Genomic DNA, 20,743 nt, shown 5'->3' with positions numbered 1-20,743 from the left:
CTTGTTTGGGCCAAATGGAGAAACCGATAAATATTGGCTAAGGGAAAAGATGGATTTCGACCAGGCCTCAAAGGGACATGTCTTGGCCCATATCAGGAGTATATTCTTCACCTTTCAAAGTCCTGGTCGTGGCTATATGAAGAGGTAGTCCAAGTTTCAGTCAAAGACTTTATTTAGTCAAGTCTTTGTTTCTATTTCCAATGTCTTGTTTTTAGCACATTTTTCTTTGGATCTCTACAACTTGTAATCCTATAAATAAGGCCTTAGAGCCACGAAATAAAACAGATTGTTTTTCCCTTTTTATGAGTTTCTCTCATTGTTCTTTGTTTAGAACACTTCTTAGTTTCTTGGTGAGGTTATCTCCAAGTTTCGATCCTTCTTTTGTTGGACCGGTGCGTCACATCCGGCAACGATCGAAGTCTGGTAGTATCTTTGGGCTATTCCGCAACCCTTAGTGTCACCCCTCGATCCATCAGTTCTCAATCCTCTCGGATCTGAGTTCATATCAACCTTACCGAAAGAGTGATCCTTATTTTGGGCGTATCAGAAAGGCTCTCCAAGATGAAGCTACTTGAGAGTCTTGTTGCAAAACAAGTACCGCTAGCTGATTATGAAGAAGCTTTGAAGAAGAAACTCATAGATGAGTTAATTTCTAGTTAGTTTAAGTATAGCTCTCGGTCATGTTCTTGTTCTTGTTCTTGTTTCATCTTCATGTTTAATTTTCATGTTAACTCTCGGTCATGTTCTTGTTCTTGTTTCATTTTCATGTTAAGTCTCATTATGTTTCATCTTCATGTTGGTTTAATATAATGTTCTCTTGTCTTGTTCTTAAAAATGTGCTTATCTTAAACGCTTAGAAATGTGCTTGTTCTCATGGTTTATCTGGTTAAGTTCTCATGTTCTCTTGTCTTAATATGAACGGTTGTCTTAATATAATGTTCTTTAAACGCTTTGACTTGTGTTTCTTTAAATAATTTTTTTTTTAATTGTCTTGTTCTTGTTCTTGTTACTTGCAGGAGCATTGGTCGATGACAAAAAAAGCTCGGGTTTACCATTGTACATCAATATCAGGTTCTCTCCTCTGTAACTTTTAGTTTCACCTTCTGTTTTGCTACTGTCATGTAATAACAATAAGTTTTAACCCTTGTCAGATCCTAGCTGAAAAGAGACAAGTATAAAGAAGATCTATATAGACGAGAACGAAAGAATGGGAACAGAGAGAGAGATGAGAAACGTGAGATGGATCACAAACTTGTTGTGTCTTGTACTCTTGTCTTGTACATGTGCACTTTGTATTTTCATGTGCATCAAAGACTCTTGTTACTCTTGTTTTTGAGTGTCTCGAACAATTGTACCAAACACAAAAGCTTGTGTCTATATATTGCACTTTCTCTCTATAATCTCATATATATCTTCTCTCTCGACTCTGCACTTTGATCACAAGTGTTATAAATTTTTTTTTAAGTCTCTCTATTTTCTATCTTTGATCACAATTTTTATAAAAGAACTCATCTTCTCTTTATTTTCTCTCTTTGATCACAAGTTTATAAACTTCTTTAATCACCATATATGGCTTCTTCTTCTCAAAACACTTTAGATGAATCATTTGATGATGCATTTGATGAGCTCTTTGATCAACACTTTGATCAAGCGTTTGAGAAATTTACCATTCGTGCTGATCAAGAAGAACGAAGAAAAAAAGGAAAAAAAGAGCTTATATCGAAAGAAATCGTGAAGAAGGGTATATTCGTTTATGGAATGATTATTTCAGTGAAACTCCAACGTATCCTGATAATTTCTTCCGACGACGTTTTAGAATGAACAAGCCATTGTTCATGCACATTGTTGATCGACTCTCCAATAAAGTTCAATACTTTCGGGAAAAGAAAGATGGTTTCGGAAGGATTAGTCTCTCTCCCCTTCAAAAGTGTACCGCAGTCATTCGTGTTTTGGCGTATGGTTCTGCGGCTGATACGGTCGACGAATACCTCCGACTCGGTGAAACAACAACTCAGTTATGTGTGGAAAATTTTGTGGAAGGAATAATATACTTGTTCGGCGATGATTACTTAAGAAGACCAACACCGACTGATCTTCAACGTCTATTTGATATTGGAGAGCATCGTGGATTTCCCGGGATGATAGGAAACATCGACTGTATGCTTTGGGAGTGGAAGAATTGTCCCACCGATTGGAAAGGGCAATATTGTCGTGGTTCGGGAAAACCAATAATCGTTTTAGAGGCAGTTGCTTCATATGATCTCTGGACATGACACACATTTTTTGGACCTCCAGGTGCCTTAAACGATATCAATGTTCTTGATCGCTCACATGTTTTTGATGACATAATAAAGGGTCATACTCTGGAAGTCACTTACTATGTCAATGGAAGAGAGTATCATTTGACTTACTATCTCACCGATGGTATTTATCCAAAATGGGCAACTTTTATCCAATCTATTCAAATACCACAAGGGCCGAAAGCAGTTTTATTTGCTCAACGTCAAGAAGCTGTCCGAAAGGATGTCGAACGTGCTTTTGGAGTCTTGCGAGCATGCTTTGCCATTGTTAAAAATCTAGCACTTTTTTGGGATAAAGTCAAAATTGGGAAGATTATGCGAGCATGTATCATACTCCATAATATGATAGTAAAAGACGAACAAGATGGATACACTCAATTTGATGTTTCAGAGTTCCAACAAGGAGAAGACAACAAAAGTTCACATGTGGATCTTATGTATTCTACAGATATCCCTACAAATATCGCCAATATGATGGGTGTTCGAACTAGAATTCGTGATAGACAAATGCATCAACAACTGAAAGATGATTTAGTTGAACATGTATGGTTTAAATTTGGACGTGATGAAGACAACAACTGAGCTCGAATGCTTCTTTCAGATAATTCTCGTTTTTTTTACTAATCTTAATTTGTTTTCATGTATTAATTTAAAAATCTATGTTTAAAATGTTATCTTTTATTATGTTTTATGTAATAAAAAATAAAATTTTAGTAAAAAAATGTTTAATATTTATTTTTTAAGAAACCTAAAATAAGAGATTTGCAATGGAGGGAGAAAAAGTCTCAAGGTTCTTAATCAAGTTTCTTACCAAAATTAACTCTTTAAATACTATTAAAAATAAATTAAGAGACCCATTAGATATGTAGGATAAAGATGCTCTTACAACAAAAGAATCGATTTACTTTTGGCTCAAATCCAAATTAATCACGTTCATATATGTGTAACACACTATACATGAATGGATCGTCTCCTATCTAGTGTCATTTTAATAAATACAGAATTAAGTTTAAATTCACATAATCAAGCTCTCTGAATTGGAATACGAAAACATTATTAGAAGTTGGTACTTTTCCAGCAGCCATTATTTCTCAAGCTAGTCATCATGATTTTGATGTCTTTGTCCGAAGCTCAGAATATTCAATTTTCTCACCATAAATTCTTTGCAAAATAATATAAAACCACATTGCAAAGATGGTTACATTCACCAGAAACCAGCTATACTGAATATTAACCAACTGTATATTTACGTTCGATGCTTAGCATCTAATTGTATATGTACCTTCTTCAACGTGTGGAAATCAAATCCTTTGAAACCAAACATTGTGTCCAAAGCATGCATGCAAGAGTGTTGGTATGGCAATCGCCAAGAGTGTTTGACCAAAGATACAAAAACCACGAGTTGTAGTGGTAGTGGCAATCAACGCCCGTGTTGTCGGACGAGTGGAAATGGAAGAGAAAGAGCTGTTGCGCGAAGGCGAGTGCTACTATTAAGTTGATGATGTCCCTATGAGCCATTGGTCTAGTTTTGTGTCAAAAAATGATGGCAAAATCCGCATAGGTTATGAAGGTGACGGAGATGCAGGAGTGCTCAAAGTTATGGGGATAGTTTTGTCACTGGGATCAAATGGTTGGTGATTCTTTTGACCAGGAAGAGATCCACAGACATAAAAAAAGCGAGGAGCCTACAATGATCAAGAGAGCTCTAGATATCTTAGTTTTGAAAGGGAAACCATGTACATGATATGTATGATTTTGAATGAAGAGAAAATAGTTTGATGTGGTTAAAGAGGTGCCATAGACCAAGTGCAAAGAAGAAAAAAAAAACGGTATGACGTGACCCACTAATGTTCCCATGTTCTAGCTTTGGAGGTTCAGATTATGGAAGGTGGCAATAAATATAACTTTGCGTAGATGAATAAATGGAAGATGAGTGTAACAGCTGAATGAGAAAAGATGATGTATTTTTTCAGACCCACATCATCGTGTCTTAAGCACAAGTTACAGCGAATTTGGATAGGTGCTAAGCATTCTGGATTCAAAATCTACCATCTCAAATATACTTGTTTGTGTGGCAAAAATAATAATTAATTCTACCATTTTTATGGTTGGTATCCAATAGAAAAATAAGCTTTTATTTGATAACTTCCAATATAAATTTTATTTACAACCTTTAAAGTATCAATTATGCTTTAGACTATTTTTATAAAAAATACTGAAAATAGTTGTAAGAACCTTGTTCACTTTGAATTTTAAAAAATGTCTATAATTTTTTTAATAGCTATAACAAATATATAGCTAAAACAAATGCGTCTAACCTAAACTATACAACAAAGAATTTATCTTTGTCGTCCAACCAATTATAACCAAAGTATTATTTACAAGTTAAAACAAAATAGCTTTAAACATCATATTAATTTTGGACTTTAATTATTTATGTAGTGATTCATTTTAGTTAGGTTCATTGTGTTCGCATTGTGTGGATTTATATTATTAAAACTATCTTGAATCCAACTTTATGTTCTTCTTTATAATTTTCTATAAAATAGACAAATTCTATTATAGAGTGAGATTTGCTTCTATATGTTTTTTTAATAGAATTCTTCTATTTTTAAGAGAAATAAAGAAATGTTATTTCAAATTCTAAATATAAAACCAAAAGTAGAATTTCTCTATATATTTCTTTAAAAATATAAGATTTCTATTATAGAGTAGTATATTGGGTAAATCCACTTCTATGATTTATTTTTCTATTTTAGAAAAAAAAATATTGGAGATATACACTGGAAATTCTATAAAATCCGGCTCTTTTCTTTAAAACAACGTGGTCTAGTCCCTCCTCTCAATTTATTAATCTAAAAGTTTAGGGGGTGTATTCAATCTAAAATTTAAGGTGATTTGATTTTTAATGAGGTTTTAGATGATTTTAAGGAATTGCAGAGGATAAAATGATTTTTGTTAAACCACTCTAGAGTATCACTTAAAACCATGAAATTTGATTTTTTATTTTTTTAACTAAGAAACTCCACCCAAACACTCTAAAATCACTTGAAAATTTGAAAACTTCACAACTTAAAATATTTTCAATAACAATGGATTTCAGAGTACTTTATAAAATGTCAAGCTCGATAACACTAAATTTTAAATGAGTTTTTAAAATTCATATCTCAATAACAAGGGATTTGTCATTTTGATACAAATCATCTCTTATTGAATACACTCCTCCTCTTCATCATGGTCGCTCTTGTACGGACCATACGAGCTCATAGGGTTTCATGGATGCAAAACATGGGATCTTCCAAAATCTCCAGCTTCACTCATCCCACCTTCTTTCAAACGCTATCATATCAGTGATATTGACTATGTGACTTCTTCCAGTGGACTGGTTTTGCTTAGAAACGACTCTGATAATGCTTACTGCTACGTGGGCAATCCAGTTTCACAGCAGTGGGTCGAAATCCCTCCACCTCCATCTGATCCGAAAGGTGCTAATTCTAGTGTGGCTTGTTTGGTGACTCGTTTGGACGAGGACGGTGTCGTTATAAGCTTTAAAGTGGTTAGGTTAGATACTGTCCAATCCACAAATAATCATTTGAGTGTGTTTCTGTATTCCTCGGAGACAGGGATCTGGACTTCCAAAGTAGACTACTATCCTTATTGCATCAGCAGCATGTGTGATATCAACCTGAATGGTACAATCTACTATAGTTCTATGAGTGAACCTGGAGTAGTCGTAGCTCTTGATTTCTATTCTGAATCCGATCAATTCCGGGTTGTCCAATTACCAGACTATCCGGATTACAACAAGGACTACTAACGAACCTTGACTATATCAGGAGGCTTTGTCATGTATCTCAGATCATTAGCTCGATACAAAGAAACTGTTTTGAAGATTTGGAGGCTGAACAATGATGACGACACTTGGCATCTTTTGTGGGAAGTAGGCTTCCCGATTATCAGTAACTATGCACCGTTGGCAATGAATCCGTTTGATATTGGTATTGTTTATCTATGGAGTCAACGGGATTATCATTGGGTGTCATGTAACCTGCGGAAACGAAACTACACAATCCTTAGGAATGCATCTAATGATGGTCATCAAGATTGTCTCATTGACCATTTTGTATGTAAGAAGAGCGTGGATGAAATATGGCATCCAAGATCATCATTAAATTTACACTTGAACTTTAGAGTTTGTATCTCGTTTTGCCCATTCGTGGTCCCACGGTGGATGGAACCCGTGCCTCGTCCTCCTCAAGCTGAGATGATAGATATGACTTCACTACTTTCTTACGCTACTGCAACACACGAGAGAATGATGGCGTACATGAGACGGTGATGAGGGATAAAGAAAACAATTACTTTTGGATGGAGTGATATCAGTATGTTTTTCTATATGATGTCTTTTGGATTTGTTATTGTTTTATATTGTTTCGAACTATGCACTGTTTTTAGAGCGGTCTCTGTTTTTTCGGTAATAAAGTAATACCAGTGGTAAAAATTCCCAAGAGTGTTGTGATCAAAGAGACAAAAACCATGAGTCGTAGCATCAAATGGTAGCGGCCCTCAACGCCCATGTGGTCGGACGTGCGGAACTGGAAGAGAAAGAGTTGTTGCGCGACGGCAAGTGCAATTAAGTTGTTGAGGTCCCTATGTTCCATTGGTCTTCTTTTGTTAAATATTATGCGAAAAACTACATATACATTATTGAAAGTGAGGGAGATGCAGGAGTGTTAAAAGGTTGGGGATTCTTGAGTCCCAAAGAAATGAAAAGCATAGTAGGAGATTATAATGATCAAGAGAGACACTAAATATCTTGGTTTTGAAAGAGGAAACATGTACATGATATGTATGATTTTGGATGCAGAGAAAATAGTTAAAGAGGTGCCACTGACCAAATGCAAAAAAAAAAAAAAAAATTCCCTGTACGATGTTGCCCAGCAGTGTTTCCATGCTCAAGCTTTGAATGTTAAGAATATGGAAGGTGGCAATAAATATAATGTTGCTAAGATGAGTGTAACAGTTGAATGAGCAAAAATCTTGATTTCATTTCAAGAATGAGGGTAATTTGTGTGTAGACATGTAAGGCAAGTGAGAAGTCACGATTCGATTTGAATATTTGTCTAAAATCGAAACCTCAAGTAACTTGCAAGAGCATGATTATTGAAGAGTTCTCAGGGTGGAGTTCTTACCGAAATATAAGAACCCGTCTCTTAACTTTTAACTACGACGGCTCTTAAAAGTTTTATTTAAGAACTGGTTCTTAACTTTTTTTAGTTAAAAGCTTAGAGACGGGTTCTTGTATTTTGCTAAAAACTCATCCCTAAAAACCCCAGTAATCATGCTCAAGCTTACGTCTGTCATCAATATTCTTCGGCCTTTTCTATTTGGGCGTCTCATTTCTAGTAGACTCCAATTGGGCTTTTCAGGAAACACAAATAAAAGACACCGATGAGATTGTAGAAATGAACGGCACATTTTCTTTTCAATAGTAATAAATTAATTTGATGAATCTACTACCGACATTATGGGTGTGATTGGTAGTGTATGTAGGTGCTGTCTGCAGTCCCATTTATTTCTACAGCACTAAATTCACAGCAATCAAGTTTTAATAAAAATTTCAAAATCACAGCTCTTGAAATAATCTACAACTTTACAAGTGCTCTACAGAACCAAAAATTCAGAGCAATTTTTTGGAGCTTTCTTTAAAATTTTAAAGCAATAAAATCTAAAGCCAAAGTAAACAAATTTTTTTACATCAATTTTTTTAAACCTACAGTCGTTACTAATCGGATCCTATTAACCGACCTCCATGACTCCGTCCACGAAAGAATTGATGCATCATGACACCCAGAAATAGACTTCAATTAAAAATCAAAAAATCCTGACGTGATCTCCTGATTTAGCTGATGGGACCACGGAACCCCCCCCGGTATTATCAGAAACAATATTCAATAAAATTCACAGCTTATGATCAAAACAATTATTCAAGGTTTTTGGATAATGTCAAATACATATAAAAAAATAGTGAAGATACCTCTTTAGTTTATCTTTATTTGGCTTTAAATTTAAAAGGAAATAATTTGATGTTTTAATACAGAACCCCAAATTTAAAAGGAAATAATTTGATGTTTTAATACAGAACCATATGACAATATCCACGTGGTCTGAACCGACCACTTCAAATCCCCCAAAAGCCCTACAATATTTCAATCTAATAAATCAATGAAAATTACTTTTTTCTACTCTCTAGAGATAATATACTTCTTGGTATAAATACACTGCTACACACACACACACTCATAGAGAGACATCTAGACTTCACTTACACATTCTAAGAACTTTAGACCTTTACCAAAACCAGAGAAGATCAAGAAGAAGAAGAAATACATGGAGAGATCACCATACTACGGTTCATCGTACCTAGACTACCTTTCTCTCCCAGACCCACATGTCTGTTTTTTCTTCATGGTTGTCTTCTTTGTATTGTCTCTCACATGGTACTTGAACTACGAGTCCGTCCTCGAAGACACCATGAACCAGCTCAAGCTCGTCTTCATGCTCTCCCCTCTCTTCCTCCTCCTCCTCGTCCACATCTTCTCAGGCGGCCTTTCCTTCTACGTCCCATGGCCTGAACAGGACTCCATCCACCGTGCTGGTTCTTCTCCTTGGGGAGTAGCAGCCGTGCTCGTGATCATCTTGCTCATGGTCTCGTACCAGTCAGACATCCATGAGATGTGGTTCCCCTTTGGGGCTAGGTAAATCAATCAACCTAAAAGTTTCCTTAAAACTTATGACCAGCTTGAGATATGGAACATCCATGTAAGGTTTAGTCTCTCATGTGAGATGTTAAAGTATGTGTACTAGTGAAACTTTTGCCGAAGATCTTTCAAGTCTTATCAGAGTGTCTATATATGTAGATGAAATCAAGTGTCTCTGCGTGTGTATTCTGCTTGTATTCGAAAAATTCCCTTTAGAAAATGAGATGTAGATAATAAAAATTTGATGCAGTAGAAAGTTTTGTGGTTGAATGGATGCATGAGTTAAACTCCTAAAATGAATATATTAGAAAATTAAAAAACAAATCAATCGCGGATCGCCACGGATCAGAAAGACCTGCAAACAGTGTAAAAAACTCATTAAAATCGGTTTTTAATTAGTAGTTTTTGTAATTGATCTTTTAAAGGTTTTATGGAGGTTCACGTACTAAAATCTTATCAAGTACCCCGGATAAACATGCTATTACGGTGCCTAATGTATGTACATTGACTCAGACAACTAGTGGTTCTTCTTGTCATTTTTTGACAAGTGGGAGTGTATTATCTACGTAATATTTTCCGGAATTTTTTTCACCTCTTTTGGTTAAGAAATTACAACAACTTTTGCGATTGCTTTATGAACGTTGCATTGTTTTGATTATAGGAAAGAGTAATTTTGAAATTTTGATAGAAATCGATTACTATAATAATGCCAAAGTGATATCTTTTATTTTCAAGTTTGTTTGTGATAAAGAAAAAAGATACCGACATATTTGTACTTACAATTCTCACCACTACTTTATAATGTTTGGGGTACATTCTAGAGTTTGATGATTTATGAATACTCAGGATTGAAAGCGACATTCTTCCACTACGATTTTGCCAAATTTTCAAATCGAGGTCGTCTTAAATGTTGGAAAATAGATGATTGATCCACCTTATGTGTGAGATTCTAATAATGATAACTAAATTTTGATCTCCCTGTGCGGATGTATTTTTATGCTATTAATTTTTTATGTCACTATTTAGAATTAGGTAAAAAAATCAAATTCAAAGAACTGAATCGATCCCAATCCGAATAAATAGTATCAAATTCGAACCGAAATTGATTAAATATCCGAATTATTCAAAATTTTGGTATTTGAAAAACTGAAATATAATCCGATCCAAAGCAAAGTATTTTGGATATCCAAAATAGATTTATATATTTTTATATATTAATTATTTTTAAATTTAATATATATAAAAACATCCATAATATATACGATACTTGTAATAATAATAATGTAGTAGTTTTGAAATACTACAACTTAATATAAGCTGCAATTTTTTTTGTGGTAGAACAAACAATGAAATGTGAAAACTTTACAAAGTAAAACAAGTGTATTGGAACTTACTACTTCCTAGTTCCTACACATATGACGTTGTTTCTACAATTTTTTTGTTAAAAATTTTCAAATATATAATGTGAAAACTTTACGAAGTAAAACAAGTGTATTTGGAACTTACTACTTCCTAGTTCCTACACATATGACGTTGTTAATTTCTACAATTTTTTTTGTTAAAATTTTCAAATATTTATATATATATATCGATGAAGTTATAAACGTTGTTATGTGATTCGTAGAGATAAAAAAATCAACAAGGTTGTATACGAACGAAACTTAAATTTTGGATTTATATGGTTTATATTTTTCTTTGAAAGACACATCAGATATCATTTTTTTTTTGTAACTACACATCAGATATCATGTGTTAAAGGTTGAATAACGTTACTTTACCGCCATGATTCATGGATGTCTTAGAACATTTAGAATTTATATTTTCGATTCTAACAACACACCTTCAACATACAAAACAACTTAAGAAAATGCACCCAATAGAGATTCGAATATGCGACGTTAATCTTTTTTTTTTGAACGTTAGTGCGACGTTAATTTAATCTTATTAATAAAGTTGTTCACTTTCGATTTAAAAACAGTGACAATATTTTGAAAATATAATAATTTTAATGTCACTCTTAGCATATAGTATGAAAAAGCTATGATTTTTCATTTTTAAAAATACATGTTAAAACTGTCACTATTATTTAATAAAAGAAACTGTTCACAATTCATTAAAGAGACCAACCTCGCATTTTGAATCCTTTTCGGTGCTTTTTCTAAGTTATTTTGTATGGTGAAAGTTTGTTGTAAGACTCAAAAAAGAACAAGAGATTTGAATCGGGAGGAAAATGATAAAAAAAAATGTGAATGTTGTTTTCTATGATCCTGAAAATCAGAAAAGCATAATTGAGCCAACATTGATGTAAATTGCTTTAATCCATTCAACAATGAAAAAAGTAAATCACATCAACGCTGCACTCAATGATGTTCATTCAAATCCAGGGAAAAATAATTTCTTGCTCTGTTTTATCCTCATGGAACTACACATGTAATTTATAAGACATTGTCTGAAAGCAGTACAATGCCTGTGTTTGTACGACTGTGTACGACTAACGAGCGGTGCTAAATCGTATTTTTGACGTTGCTGATTTGTAATAAATTGTAAACTATCATTAGCTAAAGTTTAAAATAGTTTCCACGTGCTTAATTAAAAAACTTTCGGTTTGGGTTTCCGTAAAATCCTTATTAATTATATACGCATATATAATATATACATACAAATATATGTATATTAAGGACTCAAAAGCAAGGACTCCCAATAATCATAGCCTAATGTAATAAAGAACACATTGTTTAATCCAAGTTTCTGTATTCTTTATTATTTAATCCAAGTTTCTGCAAGTACTAAACATCGGTGTTCTTGTGTTGTACTGCAGCAAAGCACAGCTTTGTATATGTACTACATGAGACCATCTCCACTTCAACGACGTCGTTCAACATTTTTTTGCTTTCTTTGGCTTACAGAAGCTTAATTACTTTGTTGACGCTCTTCTCATTGATATCTCTGCGTATGATTTACAATCACTGTGAACAAATTAATAATGGCCATGTTAACCTTAATATATTAAAACAAAATCAAACGGATCAGATAAACAATTGTATGGAAAAGAACAATCACAACTTATTAAGACCATCTTTATCCTAAATACCCTAATGGTTCTCTTAATTTATTTTTAATAGTATTTAAAGAGTTAATTTTGGTAAGAGGGTTGATTAAGAACCTTGAGATTATTTCCCCCTCCATTGCAAGTTTCTTATTTTAGGTTTCTTAAAAAACAAATATTAAACTTTTTTATTGAAATTAAAATTTTTTTTCTTACATAAAACATAATTAAATATTACATTGTAGACATAGATTTTAAAATTAAAACATAAAAACAAAGATTAGTTTAACAAACGAGAATATTTGAAAGAAGCGTCCGAGCTCAGTTGTTGTCTTCATCACTGCCAAATTTAAACTATACATGTTCAACTAAATCATCTTTCAGTTGTTGATGCATCTGTCTATCATGAATTCTAGTTCGAACACCCATCATATTGGAGATATTTGTAGGCATATCTGTGGAGAAATCGAGATCGACATGTGAACTTCCGTTGTCTTCTGCTTGCTGGAACTCCGAAGGATCAAACTGAGTGTATCCATCTCGTTCGTCTTCTACTATCATAGTATGGAGTATGATACATGCTCGCATAATCTTCCCTATTTTGACTTTATCCCCAAAAAGTGCCGGATTTTTAACAATGGCAAAGCGAGCTTGCAAGACTCCAAAAGCACGCTCGACATCCTTTCGGACAGCTTCTTGACGTTGAGCAAATAAAACTGCATGCGGCCCTTGTGGTGGTTGAATAGATTGGATAAAAGTTGCCTATTTCTGATAAATACCATCGGTGAGATAGTAAGTCAAATGATACTCTCTTCCATTGACATAGTAAGTGACTTCCGGAGTATGACCCTTTATTATGTCATCAAAAACAGGTGAGCGATCAAGAACATTGATATCGTTTAAGGTACCTGGCAGTCCAAAAAACAAGTGTCATATCCAGAGATCGTATGAAGCAACTGCCTCTAAAACGATTGTTGGTTTACCCGAACCACGAGAATATTACCCTTTCCAAGCGGTGGGACAATTCTTCCACTCCCAATGCATACAATCGATGCTTCCTATCATTCCGGGAAATCCACGATACTCTCCAACATCAAGTAGACGTTGAAGATCAGCTGGTGTTGGTCTTCTTAGGTACTCATCGCCAAACAAATATATAATTCCTTCCACGAAATTTTCCACGCATAACCGAGTTGTTGTTTCACCGAGCCAGAGGTATTCGTCGACCGCATCAGCCGCAGAACCATATGGCAACACACTAATGGCTGCAGTACACTTTTGAAGGAGAGAGAGACTAATCCTTCCGAAACCATCTTGCTTTTCCTTAAAGTATTGAACTTTGTTGGAAAGACGATCAACAATGCGCATAAACAATGGCTTGTTCATTCTAAAACGTCGACGGAAGAAATTTTCAGGATACGTTGGAGTATCACTGAGATAATCATTCCATAAACGGATGTGGCATTCCTCACGATTTCTTTCGATATACGCTCGTTTTCTTTTCTTTCTTCGTTCTTCTTGATCACTATGAATGGTTAAATTCTTAAAGGCTTGATCAAAATGTTGATCAAAGAGCTCATCAAATGCATCATCAAAAGATTCATCTAAAGATTCTTGTGGAGGAACACATTTCGTTGCTTTGACAACAGATGGCAGAATTTTTAGGTTAGTCCTTTGAAACCCAAGAAACTCATTTTTAGATTTACTTCAAAAGAAAAGAGCCATTTCTAATGATTATGATTTTGATCAGTTTGGTAGAGAAGATCATGGAAGACTTGGTTATGGAAGGACAAACGTTTACCATTTTAGTGTGTCTAAATCAGCTTTGTGATTATGTATGTCTGATTAATGTGTTTTTTTCCTCCTAGATTTCATGACGTGCTCAAGAAAAGGTGATTCGCATTCTTCATCTCCCAAAAGTGGAGGAAAAATGGGTAACTCATCATTTTAAATTTAGTATCAAAGGAGGCTAATGTTATTGCTATGAACCTTAACAAGAAAAGTGAAGCACTTTCTGTCTTGGGTTAGTGGAATACGAGAATAAGGTAAACTTCTTTGCGGCAGTTTACATTGTAAAGCAAATGTTTGCCGTACCTTACTCCAAAGCTCAGGTTTCTACTCTTTTCTTGAACATAAACTATAGATAACTGCATCAATATAGTGAATCTTCCTTGCTTACAATAAACATAACTTTCCTTCCAGTGTGAATTTTTTTTCCTATGTATGAAACATAACTTATTATTTCCGAGTAGTTGAAGTTTTTTTTCAATTTTGCTTTCCTAGCTTTCATGTGACCTTTGCAGGAAGTGCACGTCTTCTGCAATTCATGTGAGCATGTTTGTCACGCATATAGAAAGAGACGTTGGGGTGTTACGAATCCAAGCGAGATGCTGATACAGGTTTCTCGCCTTAATGGATTAAACGTTGGGGTGTTATAATTATGTACACCAATCAATTTTAAAAATATATACAGATTGTCTTCATATTTATAATGCAGTACTGTTAAATATCTTATGTAATTCCAATTTATCTTAACACCCCTAGCTGATCACTGAGCTAACGGTTACCATCCTCACATGATTGCTCATGATCAAGGTAACCTTCATCTCATTGAGTCTTCTATTGTATCCATCGGAGGCATCTGTTAACAAAAATATGCAATAACCATCTCCCCTTTTCTGAGTGTGGTTCTAATATTTCCATGGTCATGCAATCTTCTTGAAGGATGGACAAGTCTGTGATTGATACGGTGGTAGTTTCTTCCCTTCTGTTAGTAATATATGCTTGCTCCAAGGTCTAATTTACTTTGGTCCATTGTTATAGACATATTGAACATGTGCATGAATTAGATCACTATCTAAGTCTGAGAGTGGAGGTGACAGACGCGGCAATGGAGTCATTGGAAAAAATGCGAGAGGGAAGTAAGAAAGTAACACTGCAGCTGGGGGACATATTACAATACTGTTGATTTCTTCATGAAGCTTCTCCAGCTCTGAGAATGCCTGGTGGACCACCAGTGGTGGTACCGGCACCGAAAAGATCTTTAGGTTGTGTAATTTTACGAGGTGATCTACCTTGGAAGACATCATACCGGATAGTTTTATTAAACATCACAGTTTTATCTGCTGCCTCTTTGTTTGTGTTTTTTTTGGCTTTTACCTTATATGCATGAGCTCTTTACATATGACTATATTTGTTTAGTTATGTAAAGATCTTTACTCTTTTGGTGTTATTAAATCCTTTAATTATTTACCAAAAGCTTCTTTATTCGAACTGTGATGACTCGGTCCCTCATGGAAGCTATGTACAAAGCATCAAACCATTTAATTAGAAAGAAAACAGCGACAACTCTAATGGCTCCGAAAAAGTGTCCGATAAAAACACAGATTTCATTCTACAAAGATGCTATATTAAATTGACGTCTGCTTTGAGGAATTCAAGTAACAAAAACATAGGTAATCTTTCAAAAGATGAAAGCTTTGAGAGCTATTGCCTTCACTAAATCATTATGAAGCCATTTTTTTATCCATGAAGAGCATGTCTTCGAGATGAGCGCACATTCGACATTTAACTTTATTCTAAATGAAACAAAAAAAATCCATTCACAATACGACCCCTACAAAAAGGATAAAATCTTATCAAAAGAGAAAATATTAAATACTTTTAAAAACTAAAATATATTAATCCAATTATATATAAAATTTTATTTTTCATCTCATTCATGAGTAATACACTTAGGTTTAGTATAAAAATTAATTAAAAATTATTCAGTATAATTTAAATTTATTTATGAATAATAGGTCCACAAGATTTCAAAATATTTTAAATTGTTTGGCCTTCAGTAGATCTATTGAAAATTGTAAGTATATCAAAATACAATATTAATAGTTAAATGGTTATAATTAGGCCATAAATATCAAGATAAGCTTAACCATTTCAATAGAAAACCAAACTTTAATATTCTACACCCAAACAAAATATTGATCAGATTAAATCAAAATTTAGTTTTCTTAATCTGTTTTAATCAATCCAAAATAGTTTAGAAGCAAAAATAAAAAAATATATCCAAAACATATATAAAATAATAAATAATAAAAATTAAATACTCTTAAATCTATGTAGTAAAATGTATATTAGGATATCTTATAAAGTTTTTAAGCCTTTATCACCACTTAGAGCTAATATATATATAGAAACTCTAAGTCAAACTTCAAAAAACAATTTATGTAAAAAATATCAATAAAAATTATAGATAACGTGTTATAAAAATTTAACATGCTAGATTGCCAAAGACAATTTGATTTTAGTTTTTTTAAGGAAATTTTTGAAAATAAACATTGTTAGAGACACATTTATAATCATGACTAGAATACATTAAGATATATCACAATCAAACATATAACTATAACAAAAAATTAAAAAATATTAAAATACTACACATTTAGATGCAAAAATGTGAACGTATTTCTATTAACAATTAATAACTGAAATGAATACTAAAAATAAAGTAGTACAATGTCATAAAATATAGTCGATTTCAAATAAAAAATTCAAAGATGTAAAAATTATGAAAAAGTCAAATTATATATGGTTTAATTAGAAACCAAACTATATTTATTATATTCAATTTAGAATAATTTTCAAATATTTTATAAAATTAAAAATATTTTAATATAAAATTATTTTATTGTAAATTTACCGGTCTGTAGGGCGGACCAACCCCTAGTCTATCTATTACAATAAAATATACTTGTCTTTCTGCTCATGGAGCCACGTCAGCATGGAAGGGTGAGCATTTTAGGACACGTGGCACTGGAGAATTTTGCTACATTCGGGTGATTTTGTGTCTTGATCTGAACTGGACCTTTTCTTTGCTTTTCTGGGCTTATACATAAAATTCTCTGCAGGCCCAATGAAAGAGAAGGTTTAATCTTCTCCTTAGCTACGAGCTTTGTTTCTCAGATTTTTTCAGAAAAGCTGTCGTCGATCAAGTGACTGTAACGTTTCAGAAATTTAATCAGCGCTTTAACAAGAGTAATCCATTCCTCCCACTCTGAAATATTCAATCGACCTCATCGCCTCCCAAAGTAAAAAACTTAACTCCGAGTATAAATCTCCAAGTTTCAAGCGATGTGCACAACTTCAACGAGATCGATAAGACAAGTTTGTTCTAATTATAACTCCAACAATGGTGAATTCCTTCATCCTCTTTGCCGATCTGAAAGCCGGATGCTGTTCCTTCATCCTCTTTGCCGATCTGAAAGGCGGTGAACTCATGTTGACATTTTACTCATTGACGAACTGGTAATCACGTCCTTCTCCTATTAGAAATAGAAATAAACTTGCCGTAGTATCTATATCGATTGTCTAATCTTTCGATTTATTTCTTTCAAACAGTCGACCATTATGCAAAGGTCTGTTAGTGTGAACCGTCAACTCAGATTCATACACCTTTCAGCGAAAATCTTTTGATTTATTTCTTTCAAACAGTCGACCATTTTTGTTGGTGTAACGAGAAGCAACAAAAATTTCGGTTGTCTGATGCGCCCCTATCCATACGGTTCAATGATAACACTTCTTTTGAGAAACTAACGGAGGACGTCAAGCCCATACCTACTGATGCGCTCCTATCCATACGGTTCAATGGTTACATACTGTTCTTGATCATCTTTTTAAAACGTTTTCACCTTTTCAATTGCTATATGAATCATTTTGTTTTATTGTCAAACAGTTAGTTCCCTTATTGGAGTATTTATAAAACAGAAGCCTGACTGATGTGTTTCTTTGCTATTAGGTACTCACTTTAATCCCACAATATGAAGGGAAAAGGGTGCTAGAACTTGGAGCTGGCATCAGTCGTTTCACTGATGAACTGGCTCAAAAGGCTGGTGAAGTCATCGTCCTTGACTTCATCGAAAGTGCCATTAAGAAGGTTTGTTTTACGACTACTTTGGTTTGGTAGCTCTTTGTATTAAGTTTCTTTGGTGATGTTGTGTTCTTGCAGAATGAAAGTGTGAATGTATCTCTCTGATGTGTGCTGATGTGACATCTCCAGAAAATCGAAGATGGATCCGTTGACTTGATTTTCTCAAATTGGTTGCTCATGTATCTCTCTGATAAAGAAGTGATATCCATTTCTCATTATGTGATTCTCTTTTTACTGTAAAAGAGAAGAAATTCTAAATCTTATAGATGGGATGCAGGTGGAACTTTTGGCAGAAAGAATGCTTGGATGGGTAAAGCCAGGACCATACATTTTCTTCAGAGAATCATGCTTCCATCAATCATGAGACCGCAAGCGAAAATCAAACCCCACTCACTATCGTGCACCAAGATTCTATACAGAGGTTTGTTGTCACTTGGCTCCATTCTCTCGAATCTAATGTTTTGGATGAGTTGAGTTTCTTTTTTTTAGAGTGCGCTAAATTTTAAAACGTATGGTGTAATGCAGATTTTCCAGGAAAGCCAAGCACGTGATGCTTCTGGCAAATCATTTGAGCTCACTATGGTTGGTTGCAAATGCATTGTGGCGTATGTGAAGAACAAGAAGAATCAAAATCAGGTGACTAATTATTTTCTTTATTAGACTGTCTACTTTTGTTATCATTTGATGGTGTACCTTATTCATTACCAAGAGGTAAAGCTTTATCGTCCATGTTATGTCAGATTTACTGGATTTGGCAAAAAGTAAGCATGGAGAATGACAAGGACTTCCAGCGTTTCTTGGACAATGTTCAATACAAGTCTAATGGGATCTTGCGATACGAGTGTGTCGTTGGGCAAGGATATGTGAGCACTCGCGGTTTTGGTAAATTCCATTTCTAACTCTTTATCATACAGACATGCGTGCCTCTTGTCTCTAAGTTGTTGTTATAATTAACAGAGACAACTATTGGTCAACATGATGTTGATTGTGGTATCGGAGGAGGTGACTTCTACATGGCTGAGACTTTTGATGTTCATGTTGTCGGTATTGATCTATTGGTCAACATGATGTCTTTCGCGTTGGAGCGTGCTATTGGGCTCAACTGCTCAGTCGAGTTTGAAGTCGCGGATTGCACCACAAATACATATCCTGATAACTCTTTCGACGTCATTTACAGCAGTGCCACTATTTTCCACATCCAAGTAAGCAGTAATCATTTTCCACATCCAAGTAAGCAGTAATCACTCTCGAAGATTCATATTCCTTTTTAAGAGTAATCATCATTTGTCCCTTTTTTCTTTCCAGGACAAGCCAGCTCTGTTTAAGACATTCTTCAAGTGGCTTAAACCAGGTGGAAGAGTTCTCATCACTGACTATTGCAAGAGTGATGAAACTCCGTCTCCAGTATTCGCAGAGTACATCAAACAAAGAGGATATGATATCCATGATGTTCAAGCCTATGGACAGGTTTGTGTTGATAATAAAACTTTATTATTATTTTCTGTTTTTGAGGGTGTTATGAATCATTAAACTTTCTTTCCTGTAAATGCTTAAAGATGCAGGCTTTGAGGATGTGATCGCTGAGGACCGTATTGATCAGGTGACTCTCACACACATACACATACATGTACAAATGTACATTTCTTTGTACAATATGCTGATTTTAACGTAAAGTATTTTTATATTCTCAGTTTGTCTTAGGCCTGAGTTAGAGAAAGTGGAGAAAGAAAAAGAAGAATTTATTCATCAGCGACTTCTCAGAAGTAAAAAAACATGATCAATCAGAAAGAATCAGTTTAAGAAATTTCTCATGTTGTTAAAATCAGAGAGCTAACATACCTAGCGACGAACCACTTCTGTACGTATTGTCATCTAAAATTTCTCATGCAGTAAGAAATGGACAAAAACATATAAAAGTAATCAAAGAAAATAAAGTACATCGCGTAAACAAAAGATATCTCATTATAATTACTCACACTAGTTACAAACCAGATTTCCTCCGAAAGTTTCCACATACTATCATGGTTCCACACGTACACACACCAAAACAAATTGATCCTCACAAAGGATGAGCCATGTTTTCTAAGTTTGATTTTTCAATCATCACAAAGAATTTGGCTTCTCTTGGATTTTGTCGCAAAGCATCTTTCGGTGTTATTCTCAAATTGTTTGGCTTCACATGTATGTCTCTGTTTTTTTTTTTGTATGTTCTTTCATCTTGCTCATGTACTGTAACATTTTACAAATGTCCTCTCCTTCTTAAACTGGAAGAAAAAAAATGAATAAAATGAATGTAAAAAAACAAAGAAAGGCAAAGGCCTCACAAACACTACAAGAAAACACGCCGAATTCCGATGGAGGTTCCGACGGACATCAATGTCGTCGGACGTTTGTGACGGATTACCGATCAATTTCCGACGAAACCCAAAAAATTGAAGTCGTCGGAATTTTCCGATGACTTTTCGACGACATTCCGATAAAAAACGTAACCGTTGTAGTCGTCGGAAGTTCATCAGTATATTCCGACGAATTTCCGACGACATTCCGATTAACAGTAAAGTCGTCGGAATTCCGTCGGAATTTTCCGACGAATTTCCGACGAACCATGTGACCGTTGCCGACAAATATATATGACCGTTGTATAGCCGTTTGAGATTGGACAATACCGACGGAATTCCGACGGCTGCTTTACATCCGTCGGAATTTTCGT

At 34.3% G+C, this 20,743-nt stretch overlaps 1 protein-coding gene and 2 pseudogenes across 1 annotated transcript; all 3 read left to right on the top strand.

Annotated features, from left to right (window-relative positions):
* The first annotated feature begins 5,520 nt into the window (after positions 1–5,520).
* On the top strand, positions 5,521–6,677 carry LOC106315151 (annotated as a pseudogene).
* A 1,900-nt stretch (positions 6,678–8,577) lies between these two features.
* Positions 8,578–9,235, top strand: LOC106316185. The gene has a single exon (XM_013754052.1). It carries the CDS (start codon positions 8,691–8,693, stop codon positions 9,060–9,062), a length of 372 nt encoding a protein of 123 aa, XP_013609506.1. The 5' UTR covers positions 8,578–8,690; the 3' UTR covers positions 9,063–9,235.
* A 7,825-nt stretch (positions 9,236–17,060) lies between these two features.
* On the top strand, positions 17,061–19,953 carry LOC106315777 (annotated as a pseudogene).
* The last annotated feature ends 790 nt before the right edge of the window (positions 19,954–20,743 follow it).

Source organism: Brassica oleracea, chromosome C9, assembly GCF_000695525.1.
Source record: "Brassica oleracea var. oleracea cultivar TO1000 chromosome C9, BOL, whole genome shotgun sequence".
In the NCBI taxonomy this organism is placed as follows: domain Eukaryota; kingdom Viridiplantae; phylum Streptophyta; class Magnoliopsida; order Brassicales; family Brassicaceae; genus Brassica; species Brassica oleracea.
This window is presented reverse-complemented; position numbering and strand designations above follow the sequence as displayed.

Bases quoted from the DNA above. Each gene is read 5' to 3' on its own strand.
- LOC106316185 (XM_013754052.1), top strand. From the start codon at position 8,691: ATGGAGAGATCACCATACTACGGTTCATCGTACCTAGACTACCTTTCT.